This window comes from Mandrillus leucophaeus, unplaced genomic scaffold (genome assembly GCF_000951045.1).
Source record: "Mandrillus leucophaeus isolate KB7577 unplaced genomic scaffold, Mleu.le_1.0 Scaffold183, whole genome shotgun sequence".
In the NCBI taxonomy this organism is placed as follows: domain Eukaryota; kingdom Metazoa; phylum Chordata; class Mammalia; order Primates; family Cercopithecidae; genus Mandrillus; species Mandrillus leucophaeus.
Genome location: NW_012101843.1, coordinates 2560913 through 2576162, shown reverse-complemented (window position 1 = coordinate 2576162; position 15250 = coordinate 2560913). Strand labels below are relative to the sequence as shown.

The following is a 15250-nucleotide window of genomic DNA, read 5'->3' as shown; positions in this document are numbered from 1 at the left end:
TAGTAGAGATAGGGTCTCACTATGCTGCCCAGGTTGGTCTTGAACTCCTCCCTGCTATTTGGGAACCTGAGGCAGGAGGATAGCTTGAGGCCAGGAGTTCGAGACCAGCCTGGCCAACATAGTAAGACCTCATCTCTAAAAATAGATAAAAATTAGTCAGGTGGCATATGCCTGTAATTCCAAGCACTTTGGGAGGCCGAGGTGGGCAGATCACTTGAGCTCAGGGGTCTGAGACCAGCCTGGGCAACATGGCAAAACCTCGCTGGGTGTGGTGGAATGCTCCGGTAGTCCTAGCTATTTGGGAGGCTGGGATGGGAAGATCGCTTGAGCCCAGAAGGCTGAGGCTGCAATGAGCCATGATGCGCCATTGCACTCCAGCCTGGGCAACACAGTGAGACCCTGTCTCAAAAAAAAAAAAAAAAAAAAATTAGTCAGGGCGTGGTGGCCCACACCTATAGCCTCAGCTTCTTGGAAGGCTGAGGCAGGAACATCCTATGAGCTCAGAAGCCTGCAGTGAGCTATGATCACGCCACTGTACTGCAGACCGGGTGACAGAGCAAGACTCTGTCTCTAAAAAAAAAAAAAAAGAAGTTCAAGGGTATAATCTACAAGATTGCCTTTAATGTAAGTCCATTCAATCTGCAGCAGCCTGCAGGCCAGAGTGTGCACCAAGATGACTTTGAATGTGGCCCAACACAAATATGTACACTTTCTTAAACTGCTATGAGAGTTTTTTTGCATTTTTTTTTTTTTTTGAGACACAGTCTTGCTCTGTTGCCCAGGTTGGAGTGCAGTGGTGCGATCTCGGCTCACTCATTATAGTTACCTGCCACCATGCCTGGATAATTTTTGGATTTTTAGTAGAGATGGGGTTTCACCACATTGGCCAGGCTGGTCTCCAGCTACTGACCTCAAGTGATTCGCCTGCCTCGGCCTCCTAAAGTGCTGGAAAGTAGAGGCATGAGCCACTGTGCCCAGCTTGCAATTTATTTTATTATTAGCTCATCAGCTATTATTTGTGTCAGTATATTTTATATGTAGCCCAAGACAATTCTACTTCTTCCAGTGTGGCTCAGGGAAGCCAAAAGATTGGACACCCCTGCTTTAATGCAAAGAATTTAGTAAATTGTTTGGAATGAGTGGCAACCAATCTAATATTACTTGATCATATAAAATTGATTTCCAGAAATTAATAAATTAACCTGGCAGGGCTCAATGGCTCACGCCTGTAATCCCAGCACTTTAGGAGGCCGAGGCGAGCAGATCACGAGGTCAGGAAATTGAGACCATCCTGGTGAACACGGTGAAACCCCGTCTCTACTAAAAATACAAAAATTAGCCAGGCATGGTGGTGGACACCTGTAATCTCAGCTATTCGGGAGGCCGAGGCATGATAATCACTTGAGCATAGGAGGCAGAGGTTGCAGTGAGCTGAGATGGTGTCACTGCACTCCCGCCTGGGCAACAGAGTGAGACTCTAATTAATTAAAAAAATAAATTAATCTAACAGTGTGTTTAATTTAGCTAATAGTTATGTTTAGGCCCCCATGTCTCCCTATGAGGGCATCTCATATCTACCACTTAGTGATGAAATTACCAGCCGATTTGACCAACTCAAAATCATCATCAACCAGCAACTGGGAGGCATATTGGCCAAATTCAGGTAACTTGGATACAGCACCATGTGAAACCAACCAACTGACCCCCACCTGTTTTGCACCCTAGTATTTAATGACAACATAAGAAAAAATTCTTCATTTTTAAAATTAAGATCAAGAAAAGGGAAAAGGAAAAGGTGGACTTTACCTTATCATGCCGTATCATGAGTGATGTCTTAGAACCCAGGGCTGAGAGGATCCCTGCTATCTCCACAGCAATGTAACCTGCACCAACAATGACGCTGCGGCTGAGATGCGAGCACAGGGTTAGAACTTTTAAATAAACTAATTTTGGAATAATTTTACATTTACAGAAAAGTTGCAGAGATAGTGCAGAGATTTCCCTCATTATACCCCTTGATCAGTTTTCCCTAAAGTTAACATTTTACTTAACTAGGGTACCATTGTCAAAATAAGAAATTGACATTGGTACATTACTAATGACTAAACCCTAGACTGCAGATTTTCACCACTTTTCCCTTGTTTTTTTGAGACAGGGTCTCACTCTGTCACCCAGGCTGGAGTGTAGTGGTGTGAACACGGCTCACTGCAGCCTCAATCTCCAGGACTCAAGCGATCCTCCAGCCTCAGCTTCCCGAGTAGCTGGGACTACAGACATGCATTGCCACACCCAGCTAATTTATATATGTGTGTGTATACATATATATATATATTTTTTTTTTTTTTTAATAGGGACAGAGCTCTCACCATGTTGCCCAGGCTAGTCTCAGCTCCTGGGCTCAAACAATGCTCTGGCCTTGGCCTCCCAAAGTGTCGGCATTATAGGTGTAAACCACCTTGCCCAGTCCAGTTTTTCTATTAATCTCTTGTTTTCTGTTCCAAGATCCAATCCTGGATACCACCACAACTTTAAGTAGAAAATATCTCTTTGGGCCTGCCCAACATAGTGAGACCCCATCTCTACAAAAACGAAAAAGTAAGGCCAGGCACGGTGGCTCATGCCTGTAATCCTAGCACTTTGGGAGGCTGAGATGGGTGGATCACCTGCGTCAGGAGTCCGAGACCAGCCTGGCCAACATGGTGAAACCCGTCTCTACTAAAAATACAAAACGTTAGCCAGGCGCAGTGGCACATGCCTGTAATCCCAGCTACTTGGGAGGCTGAGGCAGGATAATCGCTTGCCCTCGGGAGACAGAGGATGTAGTAAGCCAAGATTGTGCCAATGAACTCCAGCCTGGGCAACAGAACAAGGCTCTGTCTCCAAAAAAAAAACCCTAAAAGTAAAAATAAAAATTAGCGAAGTATGAAGGTGCGTGTCTGTGGTCTCAGTTACTTGGGAGGTTGAGGCAGGAGGATAACTTGTGTCTGGGAGATGGAGGCTGCAGTGAGCTATGACTGCACCACTGCAGTGTAGCCTGGGTGACAAAGCAAAAGACCCTATCTCAAAAGAAACGAAAAATCTCTAATATTCCCTCACAGAAGAAGGGAAATATATTTTTCATTGTTTTTAAAGCTCTTTAGCCTCATTTCCTCAGAGAGGACACAAAACCTTTGGAAATAAGGAATGATTCCTTATGCAAAGATCCTCACACCTAAAACTAAAATCAGGGTCACAGATGTCACCACCATCACTCTCCTCCATTCAGTGTACCTCCTTGTTTGCTATTTAGTTCTATCAATCATTGCAATATGATCAAAGGCCAATTTACACAAGCCAGTTGTAATCTGTAGGACAAAACTGTAGTCAAGCTAAACTGCCTGAATACATTTTGGTCTAAAAAAAGAATCTTGGCCAGGTGTGGTGGCTCACAACTATAATTCCAGCACTTCGGGAAGCCCAGGTGGGAGGACTGCTTGAGGCTAACAGTTCAAAACCAACCTGGTCAACTGAGTAAGACCCCGTCTTATTTTTTAAAGATTTAAAACAATTTTAAAAACAAAAAATAATATAAAAAATAAAATATATAAAATAATCTTAAGTACTAGATAAATGCTTGGGTCTAAATTGCTGGTGGAGAAGCTCTGGTTCCTGCCCTAGAGCAATAATGTTGACTTCCATACTACAGCCCAAGCTATAAGTACCTTCGGCTGGAGCTGTCCCATCAGGGACTGGAGTCTTCTAAAGTTTCAAACACTGACCTCTACCATTGCTACAGTGCTAATCAGAGATGAAGGAAACCGTTCTTTAATACCTCCCATAGGCAAGGTATTCGGAGTTCTGAGGGCTTAAGGTCAGGATGGATTATAAAGTAAGAACCCAAATGGCTACAGGTTAGAAGTGACGACTCTCTCATCCTGCAATGCACAATAAGAAAAGACCAATTTTCTCCTTTTTTTTTTTTTAAGAGTCTCGCTCTGTCACCCAGGCTGGAGTGCAGTGGCATGATCTTGGCTCACTACAACCTCCACCTCTGGGGTTCAAGTGATTCTCCTGCCTCAGTCTCCCGAGTAGCTGGGACTACCAGTACGTTCAGGTAATTTTTGCATTTTTAGTAAAGATGAGATTTTTATCATGTTGGCCAGGCTGGTCTCAAATTCCTGGCCTCAAGTGATCCACCCGCCTCGGCATCCCAAAGTGTTAGGATTACAGGCGTAAGGCACTGCGCCCGGCCTGAAAAGACAAATTTCTATGTAGTTCAAAACTGTGAAATCGCTCTTTTTCTATCTCCAATCCCTCCTTCCTAACAATGTGTTGATTTCTTTTCCTTCCTCCGAATTTTCCCTCCTTATTTCCTGTGTCTTCTCTTTCTTCCCCAAACATTTATTATGTACATTCTACTTTGAGCTAAGCTTTGCACTACACTGGATGAACAATGGCCCCCATCCTTGAGGAATTTTGTTTTTTTTTTTAGATGGAGTTTTGCTCTTGCTGCCCAGGATGGAGTGCAATGGTGCAATCTCCGCTCACTGCAACCTCCACATCCCGGGTTCAAGCGATTCTTCGGCCTCAGCCTCCTGAGTAGCTGGGATTACAGGCATGCGTCAACCATGCCCGGCTAATTTTGTATTTTTAGTAGAGATGGGGTTTCTCCATGTTGGTCAAGGTGGTCTCGAATTCCTGATCTCAGGTGATCCACCTGTCTCGGCCTCCTGAAGTACTGGGATTACAGGCATGAGCCACCGCGAGTCACTGTGCTCAGCCTTTTTTTTTTTTTTTTTGAGACAGTCTCGCTCTGTTGCCCAGGCTGGAGTGCAGTGGCACGATCTCAGATAATGGAAACAGCCTATGTATCTGTCAACAGATGAATGAAGTTTTTTTTTTGTTTTTTTTTTTTTTTTGAGACAGAGTCTCGCTGCGTCGCCCAGGCTGGTGTGCAGTAGTGTGATCTCAGTTCACATCAACCTCCGCCTCCCGGATTCAAGTGACTCTCGTACCTTAACCTCCTGAGTAGTTAGGATTACAGGCGCACATCACCGTGGCTGGCTAATTTTTGTATTTTAGTAGAGACAGGGTTTCACCATGTTGGCCAGGCTGGTCTCAAACTCCTGACCTTAAGTGATCTGCCTGCCTCAGCCTCCCAAACTGTTGGGATTACAGGCATGAGCCACCGTACCTGGGTGTGGAATTTCTTCTTTAATTTTAAAATTTGTGTGTAGAGGCTGGGTGCAGTGGCTCATGCCTATAATCCCAGTACTTTGGGAGGCCAAGGGGCTAAGGCAGGAGAATCGCTTGAACCTGGGAGGTGGAGGTTGCAATGGGCCGAGATCACGCCATTGCACTCCAGCCTGGACAACAACAGTGAAACTCTGCCTTTAAAAAGTTCTGTGTAGAGACAGTATCTCCCTATGTTGCCCAGGCTGGTCTCAAACTCCTGGGCTCAAGTGATCCTCCAGCCTGAGCCTCCCAAGCAGCTGAGACTACCAACACATGACACCATGCCCAGCTAATTTTTGTATTTTTTTGCAGAGATCAGGTTGTGCTGTGTTGCCCAGGCTGGTTTCAAACTCCTGGGCTCAAGCAATTCGCTCACCTCAGGCCTCCCAAAGTGCTGGGAATACAGGCATAAGCCACTGCGCCTGGCTTCTGGAACTGACCTTTCAGGCGGCTGAATCCCTAAAAGATTTCTCTTTACCTCAATACGGCCCCACGACTACTCATGCCACAGTATTCCACGGTGTTCATGCTCCATCCAACCAGAAGCCCCTCAGCGCAAAAACTAAATCATGCTATCTTCCCTACATTATTTACTTACTTGCCCAATTATTTACTTATTCACCAACACCGAAACAAAGATAAAGTAGACTTGAAAAATCACATATCCATTGTAAATTCATTTTCTTGTGTTTCAGAGCCTTTTGTTGATGATATGCTTAAATGTAAATATTTAAAATCGCTAATGAACAACTATCTATAATGAAACTTCTTTGAGGGTGAGTCCGGAATGAAATTACATTATCCAAACATAGTGAGTCATGACTGCATGTCTCACTACATCCTCACATATGTCATGTTATTCAACCCTAAAAATCAAACAATGCAGGGTGGATCACAGGGAAGGAAGGCTGTTCTCTAACACATTTCTACGACCTGATAGCAAACCGAAAAAGATTGTACGCTTTTCTTAGAACTCCTCCAAGTCAGAGGCCTCCCTGGTCTGAGTATCTTCAAGGGACATTTTCACCATCCTATGGAACTGCAAAGCAGCTCCCTGTTCCTTTCTGAACTGCCTCGTGCTGTCTGAACTGTCCGTGACTCTGGGTGATTCAAAGTGAAGACAGGCTCATGGACTATTAGTCACTCTCCCTAAAAGACTTTCTGAAAGCATAGGATTAGGGCCTCAAACTGGATTAGCACAGCCCCTGAGGGAGCAGAAGAGTTGAGCAATGCGAACTCCACAGTGAGTGCCACTCAGAAGATGAATGAAGGCCAGACCCTGTGCCAACACGTTGGGTCCCTCCACCTGTTTCCAGGCATCACCTCTTCTCACAAGTGACAGGAGGATCCCTCTAAACTAGAAAGCCTGCAATGTGCCGCAACTTCAAATCAGAGAAACAAACTTTCTCATGACCTTTTTCCCCCCTCTATGAATCTGAATCCATTCAGCACGGTGGCCCATGCTTGTATGTGTACTGCTTTGGGAGGCCAAGGTGGGAGCATTGCTTGAGGTCAGGAATTCTAGACCAGCCTGGACAACAGAACGAGACCCCACCTCTACAAAAATTCAAATTAAAAAGTTACCCAGGTATGGTGCTGCACGTTTGGAGTCCCAGCTACTCGGGAGGCTGAGGTGAAAGGACTGCTGGAGCCCAAGAGCTCAAGGCTACTGCAAGCCATGATGGCACCACTGCACTCCTGCCTGGGCAATGGAAGAAGACCCTGTCTCTAAAAAAAAATAAATGCTTTTTCATGAAAAGAAAATCTGGCCGGGCGTGGTGGCTCACACCTGTAATTCCAGCACTTTGGGAGGCTGAGGCGGGTAGATCACCTGAAGTCAGGAGTTCGAGACCAGCCTGACCAATGGAGAAACCCCATCTCTACCAAAAATACAAAATTAGCTGGGTGTGGTGGCGCTCTCTCTCTTTCTCTCTTTCTTTCTTGGTGTGATCTTGTCTCACTGCAACCTCCGCCTTGAGAATTCAAGTGATTCCCCTGCCTCAGCTTCCCGAGTAGCTGAGACTACAGGCCCACACCACCACGCCCAGCTAATTTTCAGTTTTAGTAGAGATGGGGTTTCACCATGTTGTCCAGGCTGGTCTCAAGCTCCTGACCTCAGATGACCTGCCCGCTTCAACCTCCCAAAGTGCTGGGATTACAGCCACGAGCCACCACATCTGGCCAAAACCAGCTATTCTATTCTAAAATACAAGCTCCTTTAGACACATTCTTAATTGATGCTGTATCAAGTTGAAGAAAGGAGACAGTTTTAGGACTCTGTTATGCGGTCTTCAAATTACTCTGCATTTGACTTTGGCCTCTGATTGAAAGCATGAAAGATTTGAGGGATCTACTGAGGAGTTCTAGGAATGAGATATACAAGGTCATGGTAAGAGGATGGAAATCAGGAAAGGCCTACATTAAATGCTTGGGAGGAGAGGACGAAGAAAAGCCACCAGGAGACACTAAGGAAGAGTGAGTCACTGCAGTCAGGTCAGGTCGGCTTACCTAGGCAATTCTTCCAGTTGAAAAAATCCATCGCTGGTTATTCCTAAGCTGGCACCTATGTAGAAAAAGGCAACATAGATCACACAAGACTGCTCTTTCTCTTGCAAAATCATCACAACATTTTATGCAAAAACCAAACACTTTCACAGCCAACATAGTCTCCGTTTTGACAAGTTTTGTTAAAGTCTCTGCTTGGAAAGCTGCCAACCAAATCCTCCCTGAGTCAACATTTTTATTTTCTCTCTAGAAACAGAAGCCATGATGGCTAAATAACTTTTACATTTCTCTGAAGAATGAAGATCTCAGCAGTCATGAACAGACTCTGCTGGATCTGTTCACCCTCCCACCCCGAGGGTAGGAGGAACCCTGGGGCTTAGCTCATTACAGGCATGAGCCACTGTTCCCACCTGAAAAGACAAATTTCTATGTAGTTCAAAATCTATGTGGCCTGGCCAATGTGGTGAAACCCCGTCTCTACTAAAAATACAAAAATTAAAAATTAGCTGGGCATGGTGGCGCGCACCTGTAGTCCCAGCTACTCAGGAGGCTGAGGCAGGAGAATCACTTGAACCTGGGAGGCGGAGGTTGCAGTGAGCCGAGATGGTGCCACTGCACTCCAGCCTGGGAACAGAGCAAGATTTCGTCTCATTAAAAAAAAAAAAAAAAAAAAAAAAAGATGTGGCCCTTTGCTCTCTGCTTATTCTTTCAAAGATTTCAACCTATATGGTATATACATTGAATTACAAGAGGTACAACCTATATAGTGAAATAAACATGTAGTGAAAAGCAGATTGAAACCTTTGGATATAGGATAGCAGGTCCTATCTTATAGGACTTCCAAATGCATTATTCCAGGTTTGACTTTCTTCCCAGGTTGCAGTTCCATGTTCCTAATTATCTCGCCACAGAATTTTACATTGGCTTCAACCTTAGTCTATTTAGAACTGAACCTTAATTTTATTTTCCAACCTGTATCTCTCTCCAGTTTACCACTTCAGTTACCATCTGCCCCCAATAATGCAGACAAAGCCTTCAGCTGTCAACTGCTGATTCCTTCTCTCAGTAGCCCCCCTACCTTCATTTCTCATCAGTTATTAAATATATTAGGCTGGGTGCAGTGGCTCACACCTGTAATCCCAGCACTTTGGGAGACTAAGACAGGCAGATCGACCGAGGTCAGGAGTTCGAGACTAGCCTGGCCAACATGGTGAAACCCTATCTCTACTAAAATTACAAAAATTAGCTGGGTGTGGTGGCGCATGCCTGTAATCCCAGCTACTCAGGAGGCTGGGGCAGAAGAATCGCAGGAGGCAGAAGTTGCAGTGAGCCAAGATCCTGCCATTGCACTCCAGCCTAGGTGACAAGAGCAAAACTCTGTCTCTAAACAAACAAACAAATATATATGTTGCATTTTGGCCGGGTACAGTGGCTCATACCTGTAATCCTAGCACTTTGGGAGGCCGAGGTGGGCGGATCACCTGAGGTCAGGAGTTTGAGATTCGCCTGGACAATGTGGCAAAACCCCACCTCTACTAAAAATACAAAAAAATTAGCTGGACATGGTGGCATGTGCCTATAATACCAGCTACTAAGAAGGCTGAGGCAGGAGAATCACTTAAATCCAGGAGGCAGAGGTTCTAGTGAGTGGAGATTGTGCCACTGCACTCCAGCCTGGGTGGCAGAGCAAGACGCTGTCTCAAAAAAAAAAAAAAAAAATTCACGTTGATAATGTATCTTATGAAGCCAATCCATGGAGAATTCAAAAGATGTATAAACTACGTTCACCATCCATAAAGTCCTTACAATCTAGCTGGGAAGAAAGAAAGAGATCATTTGAGCAATCTCCCATCTAAATCTCCTGGTCAAGGCCTTAGTGAGCTGTGATCACACCACTGCACTCCAGCCTGGACAACAGAGCAAGACCCTGTCTCAAAAAAATAAAGTAATATAAAATAAAATAATAGGCTGGGCACAGTGGCTCACGCCTGTAATCCCAGCACTCTGGGAGGCCGAGGCGGGCGGATCACTTGAGGTCAGGAGTTTAAGACCCACGTGACCAACATGGTGAAACCCTGTCTCTACTAAAATACATAAATTAGCTGGGCGTGGTGGCGGATACCTGTAATCCCAGCTACTCAGGAGGCTGAAGCAGGAGAATGGCGCGAACTTGGGAGGCAGAGGTTGCAGCAAGCCGAGGTTGTGCCACTACACTCCAGCCTTGGTGACAGAGCCAGACTCCGTCTCAAAATAAATAAATAAATAAATAAATAATAAAATGCAAAAGCAGTTATGACCATCTCTGGGATTCCTTACAGCTTTCATCTTCCATAATTCTCTACTTAAAAGAGAAAATACGTATATAAAAGCTTACTTAGCTACTTAAGCTACATCCTTAGAAGATTTCTCTCTCTGGAACAAAACAATAAATTATCACGTGTCTTATAAATAACAACCCATCTGACAAACTGAGGCTGGAAACAATGTATGCTAAGCTGAGAAGGAAAGAATGAGGCTTTCATTGATTTCTCTCCCTGTTACCTACAATATGTCTCAGTCTGGGGCCAAATGAAATCTCTTGGCCGGGCACAGTGGCCTGCAATCCCAGCACTCTGGGAGGCCAAGGTGGACGGATCATCTGAGGTCAGGAGTTCAAGACCAGCCTGGCCAACACGATGAAACCCCATCTCTACTAAAAATACCAAAATTAGCCAGGTGTGGTGGTGGCGTGCCTATAGTCCCAGCTACTCGGGAGGCTGAGGCAGGAGAATCGCTTGAACCCAGGAGGCGGAGGTAGCAGTGAGCCAAGATTGTGCCACTGCACTCCAGCCTGGGTGCCTGCATCATAAGCTACCACTAGGCCAACTGGAGTTAGGTTCTGCAAAGACCTTCTCTCATGGCCTGGCTCCAAAGAGAAAACTGGTTTAGGCAGATCCCCTGGCATGGCTTGTCAGGTTGAAAGCAACGGTAAACTCCTGACTGCTGTTAATGAGTACCTGCTGTATGACTCACCCGGGATCTGGCTCTCATGAGGGATGGAGGGCACACCACCTGTGGCAATCAGGATGTGAGGCGCGGTGTACTTCTTCCCACTGACCTCTATCGTGGGCTTGGGATCACTCGTGAATGCTGCATGGCCACGGATGATTTCTATATGGGACTAGAGAAGGAACCATGACATTAGCCTGTTCTTAGAATAAAAACAAAGACACCTGCTGCAACTTATCAGAACTTTCATTTATCTACTGAACATTTTGATTCTTGGTTTGTTGATGCCAACACAGTTCTCTATTGTTCAAGTTTCTGTAGAACTCCTAACTGGCAACCTATACTTAGGAAAGGGGTTGCCATTAGGTGCTGGAAGTACACAGTAAGATGAAATAGGCTGGGCACAGTGGCTTACACCTGTAGTCCTAGCACTTTGGGAGGCAGAGATGGGTGGATAGCTTGAGCTCAGGAATTTGAGACCAGCCTGAGAAACATGTCAAAACCCAGTCTCTACTAAAAATACAAAAACTAGCCAGGCATGGTGCTGCACACCTGTAGTCCCAGCTCTTTGAGGGGCTGAGGCAGGAGGATTGCTTGCATCTGGGAGGTTGAGGCTGCAGTGAGCTGAGATGGCGCCACTGCATTCCAGCCTGGATGACAAAGTGAAGAGGATGAGGAGAAGGAAGAAGAAGAAGGAAGGAGGGAAGAGGAGGAGGGGAAGGAAGAAGGAGGAGGAGGAGAAAGGGGGAGGAGGAGAAGGAGGAGGAGGAGGAAGAAAGAAGAAAGAAGTTAGGAGAAAGGAGGAGGAGGAAAAGAGGAAGAAAAGGAGAAGGAGAAGGAGGAGGAGGAGAAGGGGAGATGGAGGAGGGAGGAGGAGAGGGGAAAAGGAGGGGGAGGAGGAGGAGAAGGGAAAAGGAGGGGGAGGAGGAGGAGGGAGGAAGAGGAGGGTGGAGGAGGAGAAGGAAGAGGAGGAGGAGAAGGAGGAGAAGAAAGAAGAAAGAAGAAGAAATAGAAGTGCTACCTTGGGCCGAAACCCAGAGACAAAAAAGTATATGTGAGGCACCCCCGTAAGAAAGATGACATCTTTGCCCCCAATAATTGAAGGTGAAAGTTCCTTATGTGCAATGTGAACATATTACAGAAAGGTGTGTCTGGGCTGGGCGTGGTGGCTCACACCTGTAATTCCAGCACTTTGGGAGGCCGAGGCAGGCGGATCACCTGAGGTCGGGAGTTCAAGACCAGCCTGACCAAAATGGGGAAATCCTGTCTCTACTAAAAATGTAAAAATTAGCCAGGAGTGGTGGCGGGCATCTGTAATCCCAGCTGCTCAGGAGGCTGAAGCACGAGAATCCCTCGAACCTGGGAGGCAGAGGTTGCAGTGAGCCGAGATTGTGCCACTGTACTCCGGCCTGGGCAACAGAGCCAAGACTCTCTCTCAAAAAGACTGGTGTGTCTGGAGGAGAGACAGAAGGCTGAGAAAGACAACTGGATAAAGCTGAAATGAGCAGAGGCAAGACCAAGACAGGAATACTCTGGCCAAAGGAGGGAAACGCAATGCTTGTGCTTTCGTAAACTGGGAAAAATACCACAAAAGTACATGACACAGAAGTTCTATGCTGGAGACAGGGAGAACTCAGACTCTTACTTTTGGATGTGCTCTTACTGGAATCCTCTGCACCAAGGCCTTCACTTAGGGGGTGCTGGCATGCTTCTGCCAGCCACGATACATGCAGGGGCATGCAAATGTGGTCAACTTACAAGAATAATGGAACCATGTAAGCATGATTACAAAGTGGAATGCTTTAACATTTTGGAACATGCTTGATTCTGAATTGAGTTATCTTCTCCTTTCCCTGCACCCTCCAGGCCTGTTCCTGCAGGTGCCAGGCTTAATCAAGCTGAATCAAGGTCAAAGACAAAACCCACAGGCCTCCAGAACACCATTCCCTCAGGTCGGAATGACGTCCTCCGCAATACTAGACAAAAAGGAGTGTGGCTCACATGGCAATAGGACAGACACTAGTTCAGAGGAAGAAGCAGTGAGATTTTTACTTTCATTTTCTAGGACATTAAATAGAAAGTTTCCTTTGCAATATAGAATTTCTGGGTCAACTGTAAGTAATTCCTTCCCCATAAGATCACCATAAACTATAGCACACACCAAGATTTCTAAGTATTACAAAATGCTGGTTCCTGAATAATTTTCCTACCTCTTTTGAAAAAGTATTTCAGCTAGCTCCATTAAAAAAAAAAAAAAAAAAAAAAAAAATTTTTTTTTTTTGGTGATAGAGTCTTGCACTTTTGCCCAGGCTGGAGTGCAGTGGCACAATCTCAGCTCACTGCAAGCGCCACCTCCAGGGTTCACGCCATTCTCCTTCCTCAGCCTTCCGAGTAGCTGGGACTACAGGCCACCACACCCAGCTAATTTTTGTATGTTTAGTAGAGACGGGGTTTCACTGTGTTAGCCAGAATGGTCTCGATCTCCTGACCTCATGATCCGCTCGCCTCGACCTCCCAAAGTGCTGTGACTACAGGCGTGAGCCACCACGCTCAGCCTCTACAAAAATGTTTTAAAAGTAGTAGGGTGTGGTAGGACAGTGCTTATAGTCCAAGCTACTCAGGGGGCTGAGGTGGGAGGATTGCTTGAGCCTGGGAGATTAAGGCTACAGTAAGCTGTCATCATGCCAGCGCCCTCCAGTCTGGGCAAGAGAGTGAGATCCTGACTTCAAAAAAATAATTAAAACAAAATAAAAAATGTGGGGCCGGGCGCGTTGGCTCAAGCCTGTAATCCCAGCACTTTGGGAGCTGTCTCTTATACACATCTAGATGTGTATAAGAGACAGGTGAAACCCCGTCTCTACTAAAAATACAAAAAATTAGCCAGGCGTGATGGAAGGCGCCTGCAGTCCCAGCTACGCGGGAGGCTGAGGCAGGAGAATGGCGTGAAACCAGGAGGCAAAGCTTGCAGTGAGCCGAGATCACGCCACTGCACTCTAGCCTGGGCAACAGAGCAAAACTCTGTCTCAAAAAAAAAAGTTTCTGATCTAAATATAACCTAAGAGGGCCAAGGGTGGTTGCTCACCCCTGTCATCCCAGCACTTTGGGAGGCTGATGCAGGCGGATCACTCAAGGTTAGGAGTTTGAGACCAGCTGGCCAACATGGTGAAATCTTATCTCTACTAAAAATACAAAAAAAAAAACCGCAGGTGTGGGGGCATGCGCCTGTAGTTCCAGCTACTCGGGAGGCTGAGGCACAAGAATTGCTTGAACCTGGGAGGCAGAGGTCGCAGTAAGCTGAAATCACACAACTGCATTCCAGCCTGGGGGAGAGAGCAAGATTCTGTTTCACAAACAAACAAAACCTAAGAAATCTTAGAAACAGCAAAGTGAGACCACAAAGACAAATGAAGAGTGGTGGAAAGATACTGACAAGAAAAAGGAGAGTTAAGTGATGCACAGGTTGTGAATGTCACCCACGTGGTCCTAGTGGGAAAGGTGTCACATCCCAGCACTAGAGGGGAAACCATCAGGATAGTGAAGGATGACATACAGTTGCTGGAGGCAAACACACCTCTGCCCAGTTTTCTTGATCAGATGTCATTCATAAAAACAACCTTCTGAATCCTAATTTGGTCTCTTAAGGAGGTCTTACTCTAGACAAATAAACAATGGCAGGTTTGGCCGGGCACAGTAGCTCATGCCTGTAACCTCAGCACTTTGGGAGGCCGAGGTGGGCAGATCACTTGAGATTAGGAGTTCGAGACCCCTGGCCAACATGATGAAATCCTGTTTCTACTAAAAATACAAAAATTAGCTAGGCGTGGTGGTGCACGCCTGTAATCCCAGCTACTTGGGAGGCTGAGGCAGGAGAATTGCTTGAACCCGGTGGGAGGCAGAGGTTGCACTGAGCTGAGATTGTGCTCTTGCATTCCAGCCTGGGTGACTAGAGAAACTCTCTCAAAAAACAAACAAAAAAACACACAATGGCAGGTTTTCAGCTAGATGGCACTCCTCTTTTTAATTAATAAACTGCCACACTGGTGCACAAAGTCTCTCGTAGGTGACTTCTGAATCTAAGTGCCAGGCCAGATCTACTCAAGGTGCAGCCATTAGGTGAGGCCTGGTCTACCAGCTCTGGCACACGCCACCCTCTCTCTGCAGAAGAGACTGGCCAGCTGGGTCAGAGGTTTCTGCTCTGACAGGTCAATTTCAATAAGAGAAAAAGTAAGAGGCCAGGCACAGTGGCTCATGCCTATAATCCCAACACTTTGGGAGGCTAAGGCAGGAGTTTAAAGACCAGCCTAGGCAACATAGTAAGAAATCTCTACAAAATATTTTAAAAATTAGCCAGGTGTGGTGGTGCGTGCCTATAATCCTAGCTACTAAGGAGACTGAGGCGGGAGGAGCCCAGGATTTGGAGGCTGCAGTGAGCTATGATTGCACCACTGTACTCCAGCCTGGCGACAGATAGAGACTTGGTCATTAAAAATAAAATAGGGCCAGGCACGGTGACTCACGCCTGTAATCTCAGCACTTTGAGAGG

At 46.0% G+C, this 15250-nt stretch overlaps 1 protein-coding gene across 1 annotated transcript in view; it reads right to left on the bottom strand.

Annotated features, from left to right (window-relative positions):
• The window catches only part of GSR (glutathione reductase), a 56622-nt gene that overhangs the window by 16668 nt on the left and 24704 nt on the right, over nucleotides 1-15250 (bottom strand). The window contains 4 exon segments of the mRNA XM_011977728.1: nucleotides 1807-1906; nucleotides 7723-7777; nucleotides 10732-10879; nucleotides 15130-15181. Of these exon segments, the coding sequence (XP_011833118.1) occupies nucleotides 1807-1906; nucleotides 7723-7777; nucleotides 10732-10879; nucleotides 15130-15181 (355 nt within the window).